We start from the raw sequence: 19182 nt of genomic DNA on the forward strand, positions 1-19182 counted from the left end.
AACCAACAGAGCAGAGATATGAAAGAGATAAATAAGCCATCAAATGATGCACAAATAGTCTCCATAATTAATAAGATGAATGGACAAGTGAAGGTCATGGAAGTCAGAAAGGGGATATGTAACAATGGGGGCCATCGACAGTGTCAAATGCAGTAAAAAATCACAATGGATGTTGTCTCTCTGACTTGTGTATTAAAAAAAAAAAAAAAAAAAAAACTTACGAACCTCAAAAGAGAAGTTTCTCTAGAGTAGTAGGGGCAGAAAGCCGGAAACAGAGTTGTAGTAAGAGTAGATGGTGAAATGGAAGTAACCCACACTTACTAGTTGGGCATGAAGCTTGATAGGTGGGAGAGGAAAGATATATTAGGATAACCAATGGCAAACTCTTGTGCCAAAGATATGTTTCAAATAAAGGAATCTCCATGAAGGAAATCCAGATTGGGGGGTAGATAACTGATGATGGAGGTAGGAAACCATGGCTGCTTGTTTGGATTAACTTGGAAAGAAAGAGAGGGACAACTTTCTACTTAAACACAGGGGAAAAAGAAAACTGGTGAAAATACTACAGGGAAATTTGGAGATAAAAAAATAAGGAACTTGAAGAATCTTGTATCAGTTCATTGGCTCTGATTTGCTCAGGGAGTGGGGCTAGAAGCAAAGTGAAGAGTTGAGAGTGAAGGGATGAAATTAAAAAGCAAGAGAAACATGCTTTTAGCTGCAAAAGAACCACCTATCAGCCTTTACATGGGGCCTTAAGACCATATTTGTGTCTGTTAATTAATATTTTTAGGTAAATCGTGATAGCTGTTACTGGTCTTCAAAGAGGAAAGGCAGAGATAGATTAAAAGCAACTGTTTTTCATTAGCCTACAAGATTTATTTATATCAACTTTTTGTACTTGTCAAAAATATGTCTTCAAATAGCAATTCATACTATGTGAGAACAAGGTCAACCTTTGAAAATGGACCAAATATTTCCAAAGGTATCAATGAGTTCTGCTCTTTCAACTAGGTATTAAAAGCCCTCAAGTTGCATAGTGCTAAGTAATATCAATGACGGGAGATCAGTACCAAAGAATTACTCTATTATTTATACCCTGAAGGACACATTTGTTGGACAGGAAAAAGAATCAACTGGAGAGTCCATAGAGATCTAGCAACCCCTCTCATGCCAGCCCGCTGTTGTGCTTCGGTTGAACAGGTCATCTCACCTATAAACTAATTTCTGAAAATCTCATCCTCGGGATCAATTTCTCTTTTTCTCCAGATAATATCTGATACAAAGACATAAGTGATCAAGAAACTAGGAGGATATATGTCCAAAAGCCCTAGAAGGCTTGTAGTACTACAGAAATTAAAATAGGTCTTTTGAGCCAAATACCCTTAGAAAGAAGAACTGGAGTTAACTGAATGAAATGAAATCTCCTCTAAGTCATCATCAAAACATAAGTGATTAGAAACGTTGCCAAGACATGCATGTGTTCATAAGACGTGATAACAGAGGTGAGATGATCACAGATGTGTAGTCTCCTTTTACCTCATTCATACTTCCTGGTATTTCTACAGTGTCCCAATAATCGTAGAATTTTAAAATAAATTAATGTTCTTTTTAAAAAGAGATAAAAAAAGAATCCTACCCTAGATGTGCTTCCTTTTCTTCCAAACACTAAGAAAAAATAGATGAAGTAAATGCAATGGTCCTTCTAATAAAACAAAATATAGCATTTCATACTTCCCCAACACTCTATAATTGTGTATGTTTCAATATTCAAATGCAAACCCAGCATACATCATGAAATAAACTGCACAGAGCACCCTACTCCAACTCCCAGAAAAGTAGTAAAAACCACGTTTTAAGAGGTCCCTGGGAGGTGCAGTCTGTTAATCATTCGATTCTTGGTTTTCGGTTCAAGTCGTAATCTTAAGGTCGTGATATGGAGCCCGTGTGGGGCTCCACACTCACTCAGTACAGAGTATGCTTAACACGCTCTCTCTCTCTCCCCCTCTGCCCAGGATGTGCAGGCTCTCTCTCTTAAATAAATAAATAAATCTTAAAAAAAAAAATACTTTTTAAAAACAATGAGGTTATTTACATTAAAATTGTATGTTAATCTATTAAAATGAAAAAACTGTTAAAAGAGGCCTTCAAATTATTTCTTTTAGATATGTCACTTTATTCTGTTTAGAATAAATTAGCTTCAAATAAATGTTACATGAGTGATAAGCCTTGAGCAGAGGTGTAAGAAGGGAGTGACATGCACAGGGAGGCTGTGTCAGGGGAACAAGAAATTAGCAGCTTCTTCTCATTCATTACTCTACCTGAAATGGAGTAACTTCTTTAAATCCAGAAAAACAGGAGATTCCTTTCATTAGATTTATATAGGAAATTTTTGTTCTACAATAGCTTATAGCCCATGGTATGGCTGACATGACAGCTTTATTCAACAGACTCAAAGCATCCTAGGAGCAGAATGCAATGAATGTCAGTGGGGTTGACCCCCCTCCAACCTCCCCCCCCACACACACACACAGTTCTCTGCTTTCAAAAGCAAAACAATGAAGCCAGGGATGACAAATAATTGGATCAACATAGCATTCTCTTTTGCTAAATACCCCAAACCCAAGACTTCTTACTTCTGGAGTCTAATATATAACCTAAATTTCTATACTCTTAATAGGTGAAACCACTAGATTATGTAAGAACTGCCTTAAATGTATGTGTTCAATCAAAACATCCACTAAGGTCAAAATGACCAACTTTTGAAACCATAAAATGTTAGAACTAAAATAGCCTGAGACCTAATCAAATGTCTCAATTACATCTCCACACTCTGGCTGTAATCTGGTTCCACAAGGACCACCAGATCCTACCATTACAGGACATGGCTCTCTTGAGTACAGAGTAATCCCATTTGAAGTAAATATTTTTCAGATAAGCTAAGCAGACTACCATTAAGAGATGTGGCAAAATAAACCAATTAAATCACTTACATGTAAAAATTCTGGGGTATACATTCATTTTCTAAGTCATCTCAATCATAGAAATTAACCAAATCAAAATTAGTCCTGTTTCCAATGGTAATACATACAATTACAAACTGCATGTGCTGTTCTTATGAGACTGAAGTGCACAACTTGATCTACTTCTATTTGTACAATAATATACGTGACCCTTGAAAAACACAGGTTTGAATTTTGTGGGTCCACTTACATGCAAAGTTCATCAATAAATACAGTAAGTACTATGAATGTATTTTCTCTTCCTTAAGATAGTCTTAGTAATACTTTTTCTCTAGCTTATTTCATTATAATACAGTATATAACATATGACATACAAAATATATGTTAATCAACTGCTTATATTATCAATAAGGCTTCCATCAAGAGTTGGCTACTAATAGTTTTTTGGAAAAGTCAAAAGTTATATGCATATATCAACTACATATCAATTCAAAATTTAAAAAAAAATTTAAGCTCTGTACAAATTTTCAACTACTATAGCCCCTAATCCCCATGTTGTTCAAGGGTTAACAGTGTACTTTTTAGGGGCACATGGGTGGCTCAGTCGGTTAAGCAATTGCCTTCAGCTCAGGTCATGGTCCCAGGGTCCTGGGATCGAGCCCCGCATCGGGCTCCCTGCTCTGCAGGAAGCCTGCTTCTCCCTCTCCTGCTCCCCCTGCTTGTGTTCCCTCTCTGTCAAATAAAATCTTAAAAAAGTGTACTTTTATAATCTGAATGGTTTCTTAAAGATTTTAGTCACTTTCAGAATCAAGTGGTCTATAGATAGGTATGGTTGTAAGTGAAAAATCAAAGGACAGTTCATTTAGATCAAGAAATGGAGCCTTTCATTTACCCCTCAAATCCCTATTCATAGCCTTCTAGGAACTTGGAAACATAAATTCTTCATAAATCATAGAATGATTTCAGTATCCTAAATTAGTGCTCCTTTAGTATGGCATATTAATCTGTTGAAATCAGTCATGATTTTTTTTTTCACAAGCCTTGTTTCATCTGAACATCTTAAAAATACTTCATAAACATCCTTTAGACTAAAGTCTACAATTTGCTGTATGGGCAAGTATGACTTCTATTTTCTTGAAAAGAGTAAACCACTCCATTCATGACGTTTACTTCTCGCTCCTAGGCCTCGAGGCAGGGAGGCAGGGAGACAGGGGCTTGTGCAGTGAGATGAGGAGGATTATCTACATACACAGTGGTTACAGATGCAGGCTCTGGGATCAAACGTCATCGGTTAGAATGGAGTCACTAACTTCACTGCTCTGCTCCAAAGTTTATGTCATGCAGAGAATGGAAATAATTGAAATAATACATTCCAGAGAGTAACTGAGATCATAAAGTAGTTAAATCATGACAATATAAGGAGTCAAATGTTGGCTATTATTATTCTGAAGTGTACATAGGCATAAAAGTTTTTCCAAAAGTGTAATTTTGTGTCTCCAAACCAACAAACAAGTACTAAAACTTGTTAACTGCAATTAATTTCAAGACAAAAATAACTTAAGGATACCCACTTTTCCAGGGCACCTGGGTGGCTCAGTCAGTTAAGCAACCTACTCTGGTTTTGGCTCAGGTCATGAGATCAAACCCCACAGCTGGCTCCACGTTCAGCATGGAGTCTGCTTAAGATTCTCTCTCCCTCTCCCTCTGCCCCTCCCCTGTACACTCTCTCTTGCTCTAAATAAATAAAATAGATGATAGATAAAATCTTAAAAAAAGAAGAAAAGAATATCCACTTTTCCAAGAGTTTACTATCAAACCTCTAGATGACTAACATATGGGATCATTATGTGACTGAAATGTCTGATTGAAATAACTCAAATGTATAGCTTAACTACAAACTTCATGCCAACAAAATTCTCAGATCAGTGTAAATCCATAATCTTCAAACTTTACTGTGAATGAACTTCACTTGGAAGCTGGAAGGTTCGTTAAAGTATAACTAAGGGGTACACCCAGAGTTTCTGATTCACTGCGGCTAGGTTCATGCCCAAGAATGTGCATTTGTCACAATGTCCTAGGCAATGCTGAGCTGCTATTCTACACTTTGAAAATCGGAATCAAAGATGATTTAACATATGCAGGGATGGACACACTCAAAACTCAGAAGAAAGAAGTAACCAAAACATATGTTCATAGCAAAGGCACTTACCCAAGTGGATCTAATGGAAACAAAAGAACATTATAGTTAGAAATACTGTATGTGTCTGTGGGCAAAAAAAGTATTTATATAAAGGTATTAGTGAAACAGGGATCCCTTAATTTAATGATATAATCCCCCCAAACCAAAAGCAAGGTTACAAAAAATTGTTTATATTTAAATTCTATTTAAGAAAAGCATGAAAGACACTTTATATAATAAGTCTGGCAAAGGATACAACTGTTTTTCTTTTTTAATGTAATTTTTGAATCCTAAAATTTATAATGAGAGGAAACTGTTTCACGTACAAAGACTTGATCAAACACAGATTTAAAATAATGACATTATTAACCAGGGGAAAAACAAGGAGCAAGAGACTTAACATCCATAACAAGCACACATGTCGAGTTAATGTAATTACTTGTTAAAAGGCAATATATTACCCAGCTTGAGCACAGTATGTTTTCAGGTAAATAATCATCTGAGAAAGCAAGCCTGCAACCTTCTCCCAGAAGCAGACTTCAAAAAGCTTAATCTCAACATGGATTTATCATGTGCATGGAAAATAACCAAAAGAACTCATAAAGCATCAAACTCTATGGCAGGTTTCAGCAAAAAGCAGCAAGATTTTAAAATTGCTTCTTAAAAGATGAATTCTTACCCACCCTGCCCCACATTTCCCAGGGAAATAAAAGCAGAAGTCCTAAAAGGGGCCAGACGGAAATACAGTGTCTGCACAGCTTTGAGTCCAGGGCATTGGAAGGTAATTTCTGACTGTAAAGTCCTCTCTTCCTCTCTTTATTTCTCTCTAGAACAATCAAGATTTACTGATGAAAGCTCAGCAGATACTCGATCATAAAGAGTAATAACAACTAAACTAAGACATTGAAAGGAAAATACCAGATGCCACTCTGCAGGATGTATTAAAGCCACTTAATGGATACATTTAAATCCTCCTGAATCAACAGAGTAACCAGGTAACTTTATATCTAAAAGTATTTGACAAATATATGTGTTTAAAAAATGATGGGTGTGTACATGTTTGTCAAGTTTTCTTAACACTGGAAACCTTTAAAAATAACTGATATCAATTCATGTACTTATTTGAAATAAAATTTAAAATACAAACTGTACTAATGCTGATAGAGACAATCACTAACTTCTTCATTAAATACACACACACACACACACACACACACACACATATACACACACAAAGCATGGAAATAAAATACAAATGGTCTTATTTTACCTCTAGTGGAAAGTGAGACTTAAATATAGATAGATGGAGGTGATACTACGGATATCAAGACTACTCATTAAATAAGATAACAATCTATGCAAAATTAGCATTCCCAATGGATAATTTTCAAAACAATCAGAGAATGCACAAATTAAATAGTAGTAGCAAAGAAGCTTGAAATCTACCATCTTATCTCAATTTATACTGAATTTTGTTTAGTATTTTTTTAAGTTAAATTGGAGAGGAGGTGTTGAATATTGAAGCTGTAATTGTGACATGAATCTTTTATTCAATAATTAGACAATGAAATATTACATTTGTGGGAATTCAGTGTTATATTTATTTGTCATACTTAAGTCTTTCATGTGGAATCTTTTTTTTTTAATTTGGATATGTATGCTTTGTACAACACCATGTCTTATATTTAGGAATAATATTGATATAGAATCAATTCCATTTGCCCTTGATGAAATAAAAACATTAAAATTTCTTTTTAAATTTCAAAACTTAGATGGCAGATAATGTATTCAAGTCAAGTGTTAGTTTTGTTCTACAGCCATCTGTTGTGATATAATAACCTAGGGAACCAGACAAGGACATGGCTTTGATATTTTATTTTAGCTATCATTACATACTCTATATACCTGGAAAGTATGCCCTGGCTGTTTTGAAGAACACCATTTGATAACCACTTCATTTTGTTTACTGTTTTTTTTTTAATTGAATGATATTCAAGAAAATGTATGTAAAAATTTCCAATATACTGTCCAAACTCAGAAATAAGATATATGTGGGTTAAAGTATTTGCAGCTAAAGAATTAGTCTGAGGTTGATTTCTGAATGGGTGACTAAGCAACATACAGGCAGAAATATCTTCCAATTATAAAGTTTATATCTGATTTAATATTTAACAATAAATTCCCTAAAAGTGATTTTATACAAATTTCTTTCCCCTTTTTACTTTTAAACTCTAATAGCCAATTATCAGTCACTTCTCCTTAGAACCCTTTGATGGTATCAGAGTAAATGGAGCCCAGGAATAAGGATAATGCAGGAAAACTGACTGTGAAAAGAAACGAAAAAGCTAAACGGTATGGAAAGGAAGCTGGAAAGGAATAAAACACAGTCCATGTTTCTCTTCCCATTTCTATACACTGTGCGCATGTGCCTAACAAAAACATCCTTTAAGAGGCAAACTTTTAGAAAATGAGAAGTACAAAGTATCTATACCCTCATGTAATGTACTTCAGACCATTTCATTTGGTATTTGGCACAATTAAATATTCTGAGATTCAATTTTCTGTATTCTTACTGTCACAATAAGGATCGGAAACCTCAATTTTTAGAGAAGGCTGTCCAAAAAAGTTACACCGAGGGCCTCTGGGTGGCTCAGTAGGTTAAGCATCTGCCTTAGGCTTACACTGGGCTCCCTGCTCAGCAGGGAGTCTGCTTCTCCCTCTCCCTCTGCCCCTCCCCCCTGCTCCTATGCTTGCACGCACTCTCTAGCTTACTCACACTCAAAAAAATGAATCCTTAAAAAAAAAAAGTTACACAGAGATAAGAGCAAAATCGACAGTCTGGAACTGAAAATAACCATCCCTACTCTCCTTCCCTAGGTAGCAAAGAAGAAACACAAGCCATGGACAACCTCACCTCTGTGGCTGGGAATGGCAGCCTGTGCACCAGAGATTATAAGATCACCCAGGTCCTCTTCCCGCTCCTCTATACTGTTTTGTTTTTTGTTGGACTCGTCACAAACAGCCTAGCAATGAGGATTTTCTTTCAAATCCACAGTAAATCCAACTTTATTATTTTTCTTAAGAACACAGTCATTTCTGATCTTCTCATGATTCTAACTTTTCCATTCAAAATTCTCAGTGATGCCAAACTGGGAACAGGACCACTGAGAACCTTTGTGTGCCAAGTGACCTCTGTCATATTTTATTTCACAATGTACATCAGTATTTCATTCCTTGGACTGATAACTATTGATCGCTACCAGAAAACGACCAGGCCATTTAAGATGTCCAACCCCAACAATCTCTTGGGGGCTAAAATTCTCTCTGTTGTAATTTGGGCATTCATGTTCTTACTCTCTTTGCCCAACATGATTCTGACCAACAGAAGGCCAAGAGACAAGAATGTGAAGAAATGCTCTTTCCTCAAATCAGAGTTTGGTCTGGTCTGGCATGAAATAGTCAATTACATCTGTCAAGTCATTTTCTGGATTAACTTTTTAATTGTCATTGTATGTTATACACTCATTACAAAAGAACTGTACAGGTCATATGTGAGAACGAGGGGCGTAGGCAAAGTCCCCAAGAAAAAGGTAAACATCAAAGTTTTCATTATCATTGCTGTATTTTTTATTTGTTTTGTTCCCTTCCATTTTGCCCGCATTCCATACACCCTGAGCCAAACCCGGGATGTCTTTGACTGCTCTGCTGAGAATACTCTGTTTTATGTTAAAGAAAGCACACTTTGGTTAACTTCCTTAAATGCGTGCCTGGATCCATTCATCTACTTTTTCCTCTGCAAGTCCTTCAAAAATTCCTTAATGAGTATGCTGAAGTGCCCCAATTCTGCAACGTCTCCATCCCAACAAAATAGGAAAAAAGAACAGGATGGCGGTGACCCAAGTGAAGAGACTCCAATGTAAACTACCTGAGGTAATATTTCAATCTATTAGTATCTGGAACATCCAAAAGGAAAGCACTGTGTAAAAATACTGACTAATAATAAGTCGAGTTAGTAACAATGACTCTCTAAACAAGTAACAGAAAACAAAAGAAGTAATTTTCATTTACTTATCCAGTATTAAAAGCTATCTTAAAATGTAGAAAAAGAAACCTAACATGTAGATGTGTAGCAAAATGAACTGTATCTAATCATGGTTACAAGCCAAACTACACAGAAGTCATGATTTGGAGAGTGTTGGCAAAGTGTGTGACCATATAATATCTACTGTAATTTTTTAAATACATTATTGAACACGATGTTATTAAGTTATAATCAACTAAGGAAGAATGATAAATCTGATAAAAGTCTTCTGACTGAAAATTATACTAAGATGTATGTACACCCTAGTCTCTAACCAAATGCTGATCTATTTTGATACTCATTATAAAAATATAAGTGGGACACTTTACAAAGAATATTTACTACTAACTTCTAATTATTAGCAAAAACCTAAGAAATTTAAACTAATTGGAGTGAATTTTTTTTAATTTCCATTAAAGAGGTTTAAAAATACTTTTCCAATAAAAAAAGCAGAAATAGCAAAGTTATCAAAAGTTATTTTTATGACATTCTAATACCAAAAAACCTTGAGTATTTCCTTAATGCTGGAGAAACCAGTTTTACTAATGGTACAATACCATCATTGCCACTTACCTTTATTAACTAGCTTTCAGGAAACTACCTGCTACTTGGGTTAATGAATATTTGCTTCAATGAGAAAAACAAATGTGATTATGCGGTTGCAAAGCATAACTATTAACAGAAAAGTGGTTAAAATGTTTATAATTACTGGTTTGTCACTTATGTGTAATACAAAAAATGTACATTAAACTCTAAATCACACTGTTGGAATTTCTTTGTTCAAAGACATTAGATACCACGACTCACCTCTTATATACTCCTACATCAAACGACAAACCCATTTAATAAAGGATAACTGCAAAAACTGTTTTATGACACGTTATTGGGCAAAGTCTCTACTGAAGGTGACATAACACATCAATTAGTTCATAAGTAAATGATAATGAAGTATCATTCTACACAAGCCATAGTCACTATTTTTAATATAAACAAAATATATAACAGAATTGGAAGCTGACATTATTTATCTCAATTATTTATAATCCCCAGAGGCGATTCTCAAATGTAAGGCATGGATACCAATATCAAAATATGATGGCGGGGGGGAAAGGGGGTGAGCTGCAGTATAAGGAAGTTCATTGAACTTCAGTATTAATCGATTTTTATCTAAATCCTCCACAAGTTCTGCTGAGCTAAATATCAGTGCAAAGTTGAACTCAACACATTCTAAATGATATCTATTCTCAAGCGGCTGCGTTTACTTCCCTGGCACTTCTACAAGCAAGCACTGCATTTTAGTGGTGAAGCACAAAGAGAAATGCATCAAAAAAGATGCATCTTCTACATACTGCTGGTCTACATTCTAGCCATGTAGACTAACGCAATGCACTTTAACATCACATGTGTAAGTGTGCACATTCTGTAAGAACAGCAGGATAGTTAAAATGGAAGAAAACTAGAGATCAACTCATCTGATCTTATTTTGCATATGGGAAAAATTAAGGTCAGATCCACCTCTTAACCCATCCGAGTCAGGGGACAGAGAGTGGGTTCAAACTGACACCATGGTGCCATGACCACATGAACTGCTGGGAGACTGCAGAGTGGGCAAAGACTTTCCCAAATACTCTTTCCCTTTGGATTAAATTAGTTCACTGAGAGGACAATTTCCGTAAGAGAAAGAAAAGAAACAAATGCCAATGGTATTACAGTATTTTTGTAAAAGAACTGTAAGGTGTTTAGAACTATCTATGTTTTTATATACAATATGAAAAATTTACATTAAACTCTAAATCGCACTTTGTTGGGAATTTCTTATTCAAAGACATTGGACAGCATACACTGCTGTATCAAAAATCAAACTGAATCCACCTAAGACAGACTGAGAGATCAGTATTTACAGAGTACTCACGATACACAGAATATGTCACCATTTCCAGGTTTAAGAATTTTAATATACATACTAAATCCCAGATTTCATAATAAAAAAAAAGTGAAGCCAAATTTATACTCAAGTCCAGAAGTTGAAAAGTTCAGAAGATGAGACAAAATGTAGTCTTGCCAATAGCCTTAGTAGCTAACAAGTCCTAAGGCTGATTAGTGGCAGTTTTTCACAGTGGTTTTTATAGAAAGTCTAAAGCAGGTGTGGCATACTATAGCCTGCAAGCCAAACCTAGTCCACCCCTTGCTTCTGTATAGCTTGTGACCTAAGAATGGTTTTTACATTTTCAAATATCAACAGGAAAAGTATTAGAATAAAATTTCATGTTGTATTAAAGTTATACGAAATTCAAGTTTCAGGGTCCATAGTAAGGTTTATTAGAACACAGCCACACACACTCAGGTTTTATCCGTGGTTGGTTACCTGCTCCAACAACAGAGTTGATTAGTTGGGTTGTGAGGAAGACTGCATGGCTGCAAAACCTAAACATTTACTAAGAGACTCTTTAGAAAAGAAGATTGACGACCCCTGGACCAGAACTCTAAAAACAGGGAGAAAATTTATTCAGAAAAAGAACCCACTATTCATGCATCTAGGTGTTTCAGCAGCTTTGCACTAAAAACAACTAGATTCCAGTGCCCAATCTAGGTGATCACTGTTGATTGGTAATGCCCAAAGTGAGATTGCAGTGATGCCAGTTGGAATTAAATATGTAGAAATGCACTTACAAGTCAGCAAATAAAGAGAAACAGCCTGATTTTTTTAAATGGGAAAAGACATAAAAAATCAATTTCTAAGAGAAAAACAAATGGACAATAAAAATATGAAAAAACATACTCTCACTAATAGGCAAATATATTTACATTTAAATAACATGAGCCTTTTTCACCTGTAAGCTTAGAATTGCTTTAAAAGATTTTTATAACAGTGTTGGAAGGAGGAATCCCACTCAGGGAGACTGTAAAATGGTCAGATCTTTCTGGAAAGCTATCTGAAAATACCATTCAACATTTTGCTGCACAGCTTTGGTCCAGCAATCCCACTTATAGGAAATTTTCTACAAATATGTTGAAACAACTACACAAACATATATGGACATATATGTGTCCTACAGTACTGTTTTTAACAGAGAAAAATTTGGAAAAAAGGAAAAACACAAAATGTCAATCAGTAATGGCTTAACCAAACTATGGTAATTTTCTATAGTGTAACTTTTAAAAAAAAAATAGGTAAATCTTCATGGACTAACATGAAAAGGAAACAAAGATCTGATAGGTCAATAAATGTAAATATAAATATTTGCACACACATTTGTATGCATTATGCAAAGGGAGATTAACTTTCACATTCTCCTATACACATGCTTATATATGAATTCTTCAAATTGCTTATCTTTGAATTCTTCAAACTTGCTTTCCTCTTATAATAAAAATATGAAACTAGATATTAATATGCTTCAGGTAATACTATGACTTTATTGCCTGTTTCTACTTACATGTAGAGATTTTCTAATACTGATTCTACTTATAGACATTTCTATATTTAATGTTAAACTACATAACTTATTTTAACTGATTATTATTTCTACTTTCAGTTAATCCAGGGTGGGATTTTTTTTTAAGCAATTTCATATCATCTGAGAAAGTACCATGCTATGATCTGATGGGAAGTAAAAGGGTATTTTTGTAAGAGTTCCCACTATGACTTTCATTCCAAATCTAAACAAATACTTCCTCATCTTTTCAGATATTATTTAGATGGTACTGGTTGGCCACATCAACAGGAACCTTTAGACTGTTAACTCTGATCCAGAGGAAAATCTCAAAAGAGACTACAAATGGAAAAAATAGTTTATTGCCATTTGGCAGGCTTCTAATTTCTATGAACTTTCAATGTAATCTTCTTTAATTCTCTCTGGATCATACCACTTGGAACCAATTTATGTTTTCAACCACATACTTCACCTTAAGGAAAAAAGTTTCACAAACCCATTAACCTTTAAAGTTAATTGTTACTCCTCACTCATCAATCAGTAATACAAAGCTCAGAAACTCTAGAATCTAGACAATTCACCCTCTGTGGTTTCTGACAGTTGGGAGTGTGAGGCAGGCTCTGAGTATAGCCTCTGAACCAGACTGTGTGGGTCTGAAGTTGGCTTAGGGTGCATGATTTTGGCTAAACTGCTTAACTGCTGTGCCTCAATTTTCTCATCTGTAAAATGGGATCAATCTCTGAGGATTTTTGTTAAAAAGTAAATAAGATCCTATCATTTAAGAGCAGTATACTCACTGGCTATACTGACTGTATTGGTTTTGACTAAATATAGGATTTAAATTTGGTTTCTTGTCATTTGGAAAGCTTCTAATTTCTGGGATCTTTCATTTCATCTTTGATTCTTCCCCATCCGTCCCCAAAGGTATACATGGTATCCCACTTTTAACTTCATTTAACAAGAAACATACTAACACCTACCACATGTTATGCATTGGTCTATGCACTTGGTGAATCTTCACTCATTTCATTCCTTAACAACTCAACAAAGTAGATACTATTATTCATTTTCATTTTAAGGAGAAGGCAACAGTTTCATAGAAAACATAAATAACTTGCCCAAGGTCACAAGAAAATAAGAGCTGCAATAAGAAACTGAACCAAGGCACTCTGGCTCCTGAGACAGTGCTCCTATCTGCTCTGCCGGGCAGCCTCTCAGACAAGCCAACAAGAGTCCCTTGGTTGGGGAGAGGGGCAGCATTGCTGTGAATCAAAGGAAAGTCAACTAATACATGTTAAGCACATGGACATATAAGAATGTGTGGTGTGTTGGATATTTAGTATGGTCAAACATTTTGAAACTTGCCACATTTGAAAGAACACATTCCATAACTTTAGAAATGGGCACTGTTAAGTCAGTTCCTCTTTTGAAAGTCTCCCACACTTGGACATTTTGAAAGTTGACCAAAATGTGATTTCCAGTTTTCATATTATGAAATTATCTTGTACAGCATTTCCTTATTTAAACTGAAACTATTCCAAACCTCCATCTAGATAATGGTTTTGGAGATTTCAGGAAATTTATACTTAATTATGTAGGTCAAATACTTCTACTTAAAAAGTAAAAACAGTTTGTTATTTTGCCCGTACTGAAGCAAGCAAGATGATTTATGTTTAAGTTTCATTCCATCACATTAATGAAATCCAGAATCTGTATTTCCAAGGAACAATTTATTTGAGTCAAACACACATTTTTTAAACTGTGCCACATTGGGTAGTTCCAACAAAATTATCAGGCATCTTATTGTCTCATATTTTAAACATCCAGTGGGACATGAAATTTTTCTTCTCAGAATCCCAAACCAAGCCATCCCAAAATTCTCCATCAACCTAACCCCACAGTCTGGTGCAACTCTGTGGTGAAACGTGCAGTAAAAAATATGAAGTGAAACTCATCATGGAGAACTCCACATTCCCCTCATTCCCCTCTTAATTTCCTCTTTCCCTTTACCTATCTGGCAGGGAAACATTTCTATTCATGGACAACAACCATCTCTACACAAAGCAGCAATTACACCCTTTCAAACTTGAAGAGATTTAAAGGATACATTTTATAGACTTTGGCCCAAGGTTGACTGATGAAATTCCTGAGTTTTCCACACTTTGCATACAATATTAAATACAGAGAGATTTCCAAAAATGGTTTCTAATGAGTGAAATTATCTCCATTGAAATCTGCAGTTCACTCAGCACTGCAGTCAGGGGTGAATGTTTTTTAGTGCTTCATATATACCCAGCACTATTCTAGAAGATACTCGTTTTGTCTTCTCAATAATGCTATGAGGTATACACTATCATTAAATCCACGATATAGATGAGCTTCTAAATCATTTGACTATGATCTAGCTCCCAGCAATTCTTGGATCTGGGATTCTAACCCCCAAATCTGTGTCTAACAGCCCTGAACTTTTGGAAAAAAAGTCAATCTCTCTGAGATAAAAGACCAAAAGACCAAGATAAATGTAAAAATAAAGAGGTCATCCTACTGAACACAGATTTCTGGACAAAGCAGTCTACAAGAGTGCAAATGATGGTTCTGATTTTAGAATCAACATGTACTCTCTCCTATGTGGTTGTAATTTGGGAGTAATTTATTTTTCTGCCACCTATTATTATATACAAAAGGCACTCAAAAATTTCAGTGACTGTGTAGACAGAAAAGATAAACTGCCAAAAGTTATTCGATGAGAAAATATAAGGATATTCAAGTTACAGTAGATTTACAGTACCTAAGCTTGAAATAAAAGAGGCTTCTTATTAGAAAATCTACAAAGGTTTGAATATGAAGACATTCTAATTGATCACATTACGCACGTGAAAATGAGGAAGGAAACTGGTATAAGAAAGCAGAACAACACTTGCTTCACATGCTCTCCGTAGGCTGAATAACTGGCTCAATCAGAAGACACTGAGCTCAGGATCCTCACAAAGGTGAATTTCAACTTTTATTATGAGGGGGCTTGCTTATAAAAGAAAGAAAATATTCAAGGGGGAAAAAAAACGCTTTAAGGTAGACATTCTAGAAACCATAGATTATGAGCATAAGGAACTATATAATGTGCAACAATCTGACATGAATTATGACTTCTTAAATGGGTCTTATTTTACTGCATGTTAAAAGTAGCACTTACCAATGAGGTAGAACCTGTTATTTGGGTTTCATAAGGGTGTAAAAGTAATGGTACTATTACAAGTTCCAAAACTGTAGTACATGTTTTAAAAAATTCTAGCTAGAAAGAACAGGTGCCTTTTCAACTCCTCTACTGAATGTGATGAGTAAATGTAAGGGGTTAATACGCTATACACCTAAAGTCTGCTTTTAAAAAAGTAGCACTTCCAAGTGATGAAATGCTTCTTGTTTCCCTTTGTGTATGTGTTTATCTGTAATAGCTGACACTGGAAACCATGAATACCACAGTGATAAAGGGCTTCAATGGGTCTGAGCGGTGCCCCAGGGACACGCGGATAACGCAGCTGGTGTTCCCAGTCACCTACACAGTCGTGTTCTTCTTCGGCATCCTGTTGAACACTCTGGCCCTGTGGGTGTTCATTCACATCCCCAGCTCCTCCACCTTCATTGTCTACCTCAAAAATACTCTGGTGGCTGACTTGATAATGACACTCACGCTTCCGTTTAAAATCCTCTCCGACTCACACCTCGGACCCTGGCAACTCAGGGCCTTTGTGTGTCGCTTCTCGGCTGTCATCTTTTACGAGACCATGTATGTGGGCATCATACTGCTAGGCTTCATAGCCTTTGACAGATGCCTCAAGATCATCAGGCCTTTTGGAAAATTTTTTGTCCAAAAACCTGTTTTTGCGAAAATGGTCTCGACCCTCATCTGGCTCCTTTTGTTCCTCATCTCTCTGCCAAATATAATCTTGAGCAACAAGGAAGCGACGCCGGCATCTGTGAAAAAGTGTGCCTCCTTGAAGGGTCCCCTGGGGCTAAAATGGCATCAAGTGGTGAACTACACATGCCAGTTCATTTTCTGGACTGTTTTTGTCCTGATGCTTCTGTTTTATGTGGTGATTGCAAAAAAGGTATACAGCTCTTACAGAAAGTCCAGAAGTAAGGACCGCAAACACAACACAAAGCTGGAAGGTAAAGTATTTGTTGTCGTGGCTGTATTCTTTGTGTGTTTTGCTCCATTTCATTTTGCCCGAGTTCCATACACTCACAGTCAAACCAACAGCAAGACTGACTGCAGGTTGCAAAACCAACTGTTTATAGCTAAAGAAACAACTCTCTTTTTGGCAGCAACTAACATTTGCATGGATCCCCTAATATACATATTCTTATGTAAAAAATTCACAGAACGCCTACCATGTATGAGAGGGAGAAAGATCACAGGATCAACCCAAGAAAATCAAACTACTCAGACAATATAACTCTAAGCTGATAATTTTATCATGGCTACGTTCTATTTAATCGATAAGACTTCAAAAGATAATTGATTTGGAAATCAAGTTCAAGCAATGAAAGAAAAACAGATGAGACAAAGGTTTTCTTACATGTTATTATTACCCAGGTTTACAGAAAGGATTATATAAATTTTAATTCCACGTAGATCGATTGATGAGCAGAATGAAGTATTGGTCAGAGAATGCAACAGAAAGCAAGTGACCACTAGAGGTCATCTTTTTGAAAGCATTCACTTACATATCGGAAAACATTATGGATAAATGTAAATTACTAAGGACCTTCCTTCCAAAACACCTTCTCACATTCTTGTACAATACATAATTCATACAACACTACTGCTTTTGGGTCCCACAACTGTTGATACTTGCTGATTTAAAAACAAACAAACTTGAAAACCCTTTGATGAAAGCTGAAGCTAGTGGTTGAAAGGGATGCCAGATATGAAGCATCTGGGGAGTTGAAATAGGGTCAGAAAATCCTGAGAAAGCCTGGATGAAGGAATTTCTCCTTACAAAGAGCCTCTTCCAGTGTCAACAGTACTAACATTCTTTCAGTACTCTATGCGAGGCAAAGACCATTATTAAGCCACATAAAATATCGTACTGTAGTACTTTGCATGCCTTAAGTATGCACAATTTAATGGCAAGAATACAGGACTGATATTCTCTGGAATTCTCCCTCTGCCCAGCAAATACTCTAATGGTGGATGAATATGCCACCTCCTCAACAAAGCCTTCCTGGGCCACAACCTCTATCCTCCTGCCTCACACACTAACTACTGCTCCCACTGTTTGGGTATGTGTGAGGGCCACGGTGGTAGATTTCCCTTTGCTAGTTAGTGATACTCCTGACTGCATCCCCAAAAGATGGTTAGGATTCTTTAAGAAAGACAACATGTTTTAAAGACAGAAACCACGTCATGTTTTCTTGGTACCTCCCACACTATTCCATGCAGACCATGAATTACAAATGTTTGAAATACAATTATGTCATTGTTGTGTCATTCTTGGTACATTTATGGATGGAACTGCTGAGCCACAATCAATAGCATCCATACTGGGAAATTTTGCTAAGAATGCTACCTGTTGGTACTTTTTCCCCTCCGTATCTCTTCCTGAATCCCTCTGTGCTTTAAAAAAGCTAAAATGTGGTTATCTAGAATTGTGGACATGGATTTATATCTTCTAGAGAAAATGCACAAAGTATTCATGCTCTGTAAATGTGCCGCTGGCTCCAACATGATTATCATAGGTGAAACCCCAACCTCTTACCAGGTTCTCCAAAGCCCCGAAGGCCCTGGAATTTGCCCACCTTTCTGGCCTTATCTTCTAACTGCACTTCCATCCCTGGAACATTACACTCTTATGTATGTTTCTAACTGTTAGAACATGCGTTGCTCCTTTTTGCCTCTGGGCCACTCACTGCACACCTAACTCTCCCTCTGACCCATCCATGAAATCCTAAGATGCCATCACTTGGTCCATGAAATCTCATCTGGTCAACCTCCCACCACCATCTCAAACCCAATCACACCCTCATTGGACTGTTGTCACACCTCAATTATTGTACTTATCACACTGCTTTGTAATTACTTGCCCACACATGTATCTACTCTTTTAATAATTTGTGTATATTTTTGGGAGCAAAGATGTGTCTCACTGTGCAATCAATAAATATTTGATAAAATAATTCAAGCTGGTTTTATTTTTACATGCTGTAAAAAGAGGAAGCCAATTCTCACTGATGTTTCTATTTTCAAAAGGTGATATAAATTTATTGAAAACTCAAGCTCTTTTTAGTTGCCTTCCTATAGAGCGTGTACCCAGGGGCCTAGGTGTTGGGGGTGTTCCTTGGTTTGCTAGTAAATGAACATGAAGAAAGCAGAATTAATAAACATTACATGTGTAGCTTTGGGCTAATGTTTATCAACATTTCACTTTTTTTTTTTTTAAGATTTTATTTATTTATTTGAGAGAGAGAGAATGAGAGATAGAAAGCACGAGAGGGAAGAGGGTCAGAGGGAGAAGCAGACTCCCCGCCGAG

General features: G+C 36.1%; 3 protein-coding genes across 7 annotated transcripts in view; 2 read left to right on the forward strand and 1 right to left on the reverse strand.

The window, feature by feature from the left end:
- P2RY12 (purinergic receptor P2Y12) overlaps window positions 1–9059 on the forward strand; it is a 44001-nt gene extending 34942 nt beyond the window's left edge. For both annotated transcript variants that reach the window (XM_025880456.2, XM_025880447.2), the window contains exons 2-3: window positions 5970–6134; window positions 8017–9059. In XM_025880456.2, coding sequence (XP_025736241.1) covers window positions 8040–9059 — 1020 coding nt within the window. In that variant the 5' untranslated portion in view covers window positions 5970–6134; window positions 8017–8039. The remainder of the gene's footprint in view (window positions 1–5969; window positions 6135–8016) is intronic.
- Window positions 1–19182, reverse strand: part of MED12L (mediator complex subunit 12L) — a 317920-nt gene that overhangs the window by 79281 nt on the left and 219457 nt on the right. The window lies entirely within an intron of this gene.
- P2RY13 (purinergic receptor P2Y13) lies at window positions 9020–18828 on the forward strand. 2 transcript variants are annotated; one of them, XM_025880412.2, is made up of 2 exons: window positions 9020–9069; window positions 16104–18828. In XM_025880412.2, exons 1-2 carry the CDS (start codon window positions 9025–9027, stop codon window positions 17103–17105), a joined length of 1047 nt encoding a protein of 348 aa, XP_025736197.1. In that variant the 5' UTR covers window positions 9020–9024; the 3' UTR covers window positions 17106–18828. The 2 variants fall into 2 exon arrangements, with proteins under 2 accessions (XP_025736197.1, XP_025736207.1); XM_025880422.2 differs by lacking the exon at window positions 9020–9069 and adding an exon at window positions 15567–15644.

Source organism: Callorhinus ursinus, unplaced genomic scaffold (assembly GCF_003265705.2).
Source record: "Callorhinus ursinus isolate GAN/ISIS: 27379988/994484 unplaced genomic scaffold, GSC_fseal_2.0 scaffold1, whole genome shotgun sequence".
NCBI classification, from domain to species: Eukaryota; Metazoa; Chordata; class Mammalia; order Carnivora; family Otariidae; genus Callorhinus; species Callorhinus ursinus.

Excerpts from the sequence above, each read along its gene's own strand:
- P2RY13 (XM_025880412.2), top strand. The coding sequence starts at position 9,025 with ATGGCGGTGACCCAAGTGAAGAGACTCCAATGTAAACTACCTGAG. Across the intron at positions 9,070-16,103 it reads TCCAATGTAAACTACCTGAG|CTGACACTGGAAACCATGAA; the intron begins GTAATATTTCAA and ends TATCTGTAATAG.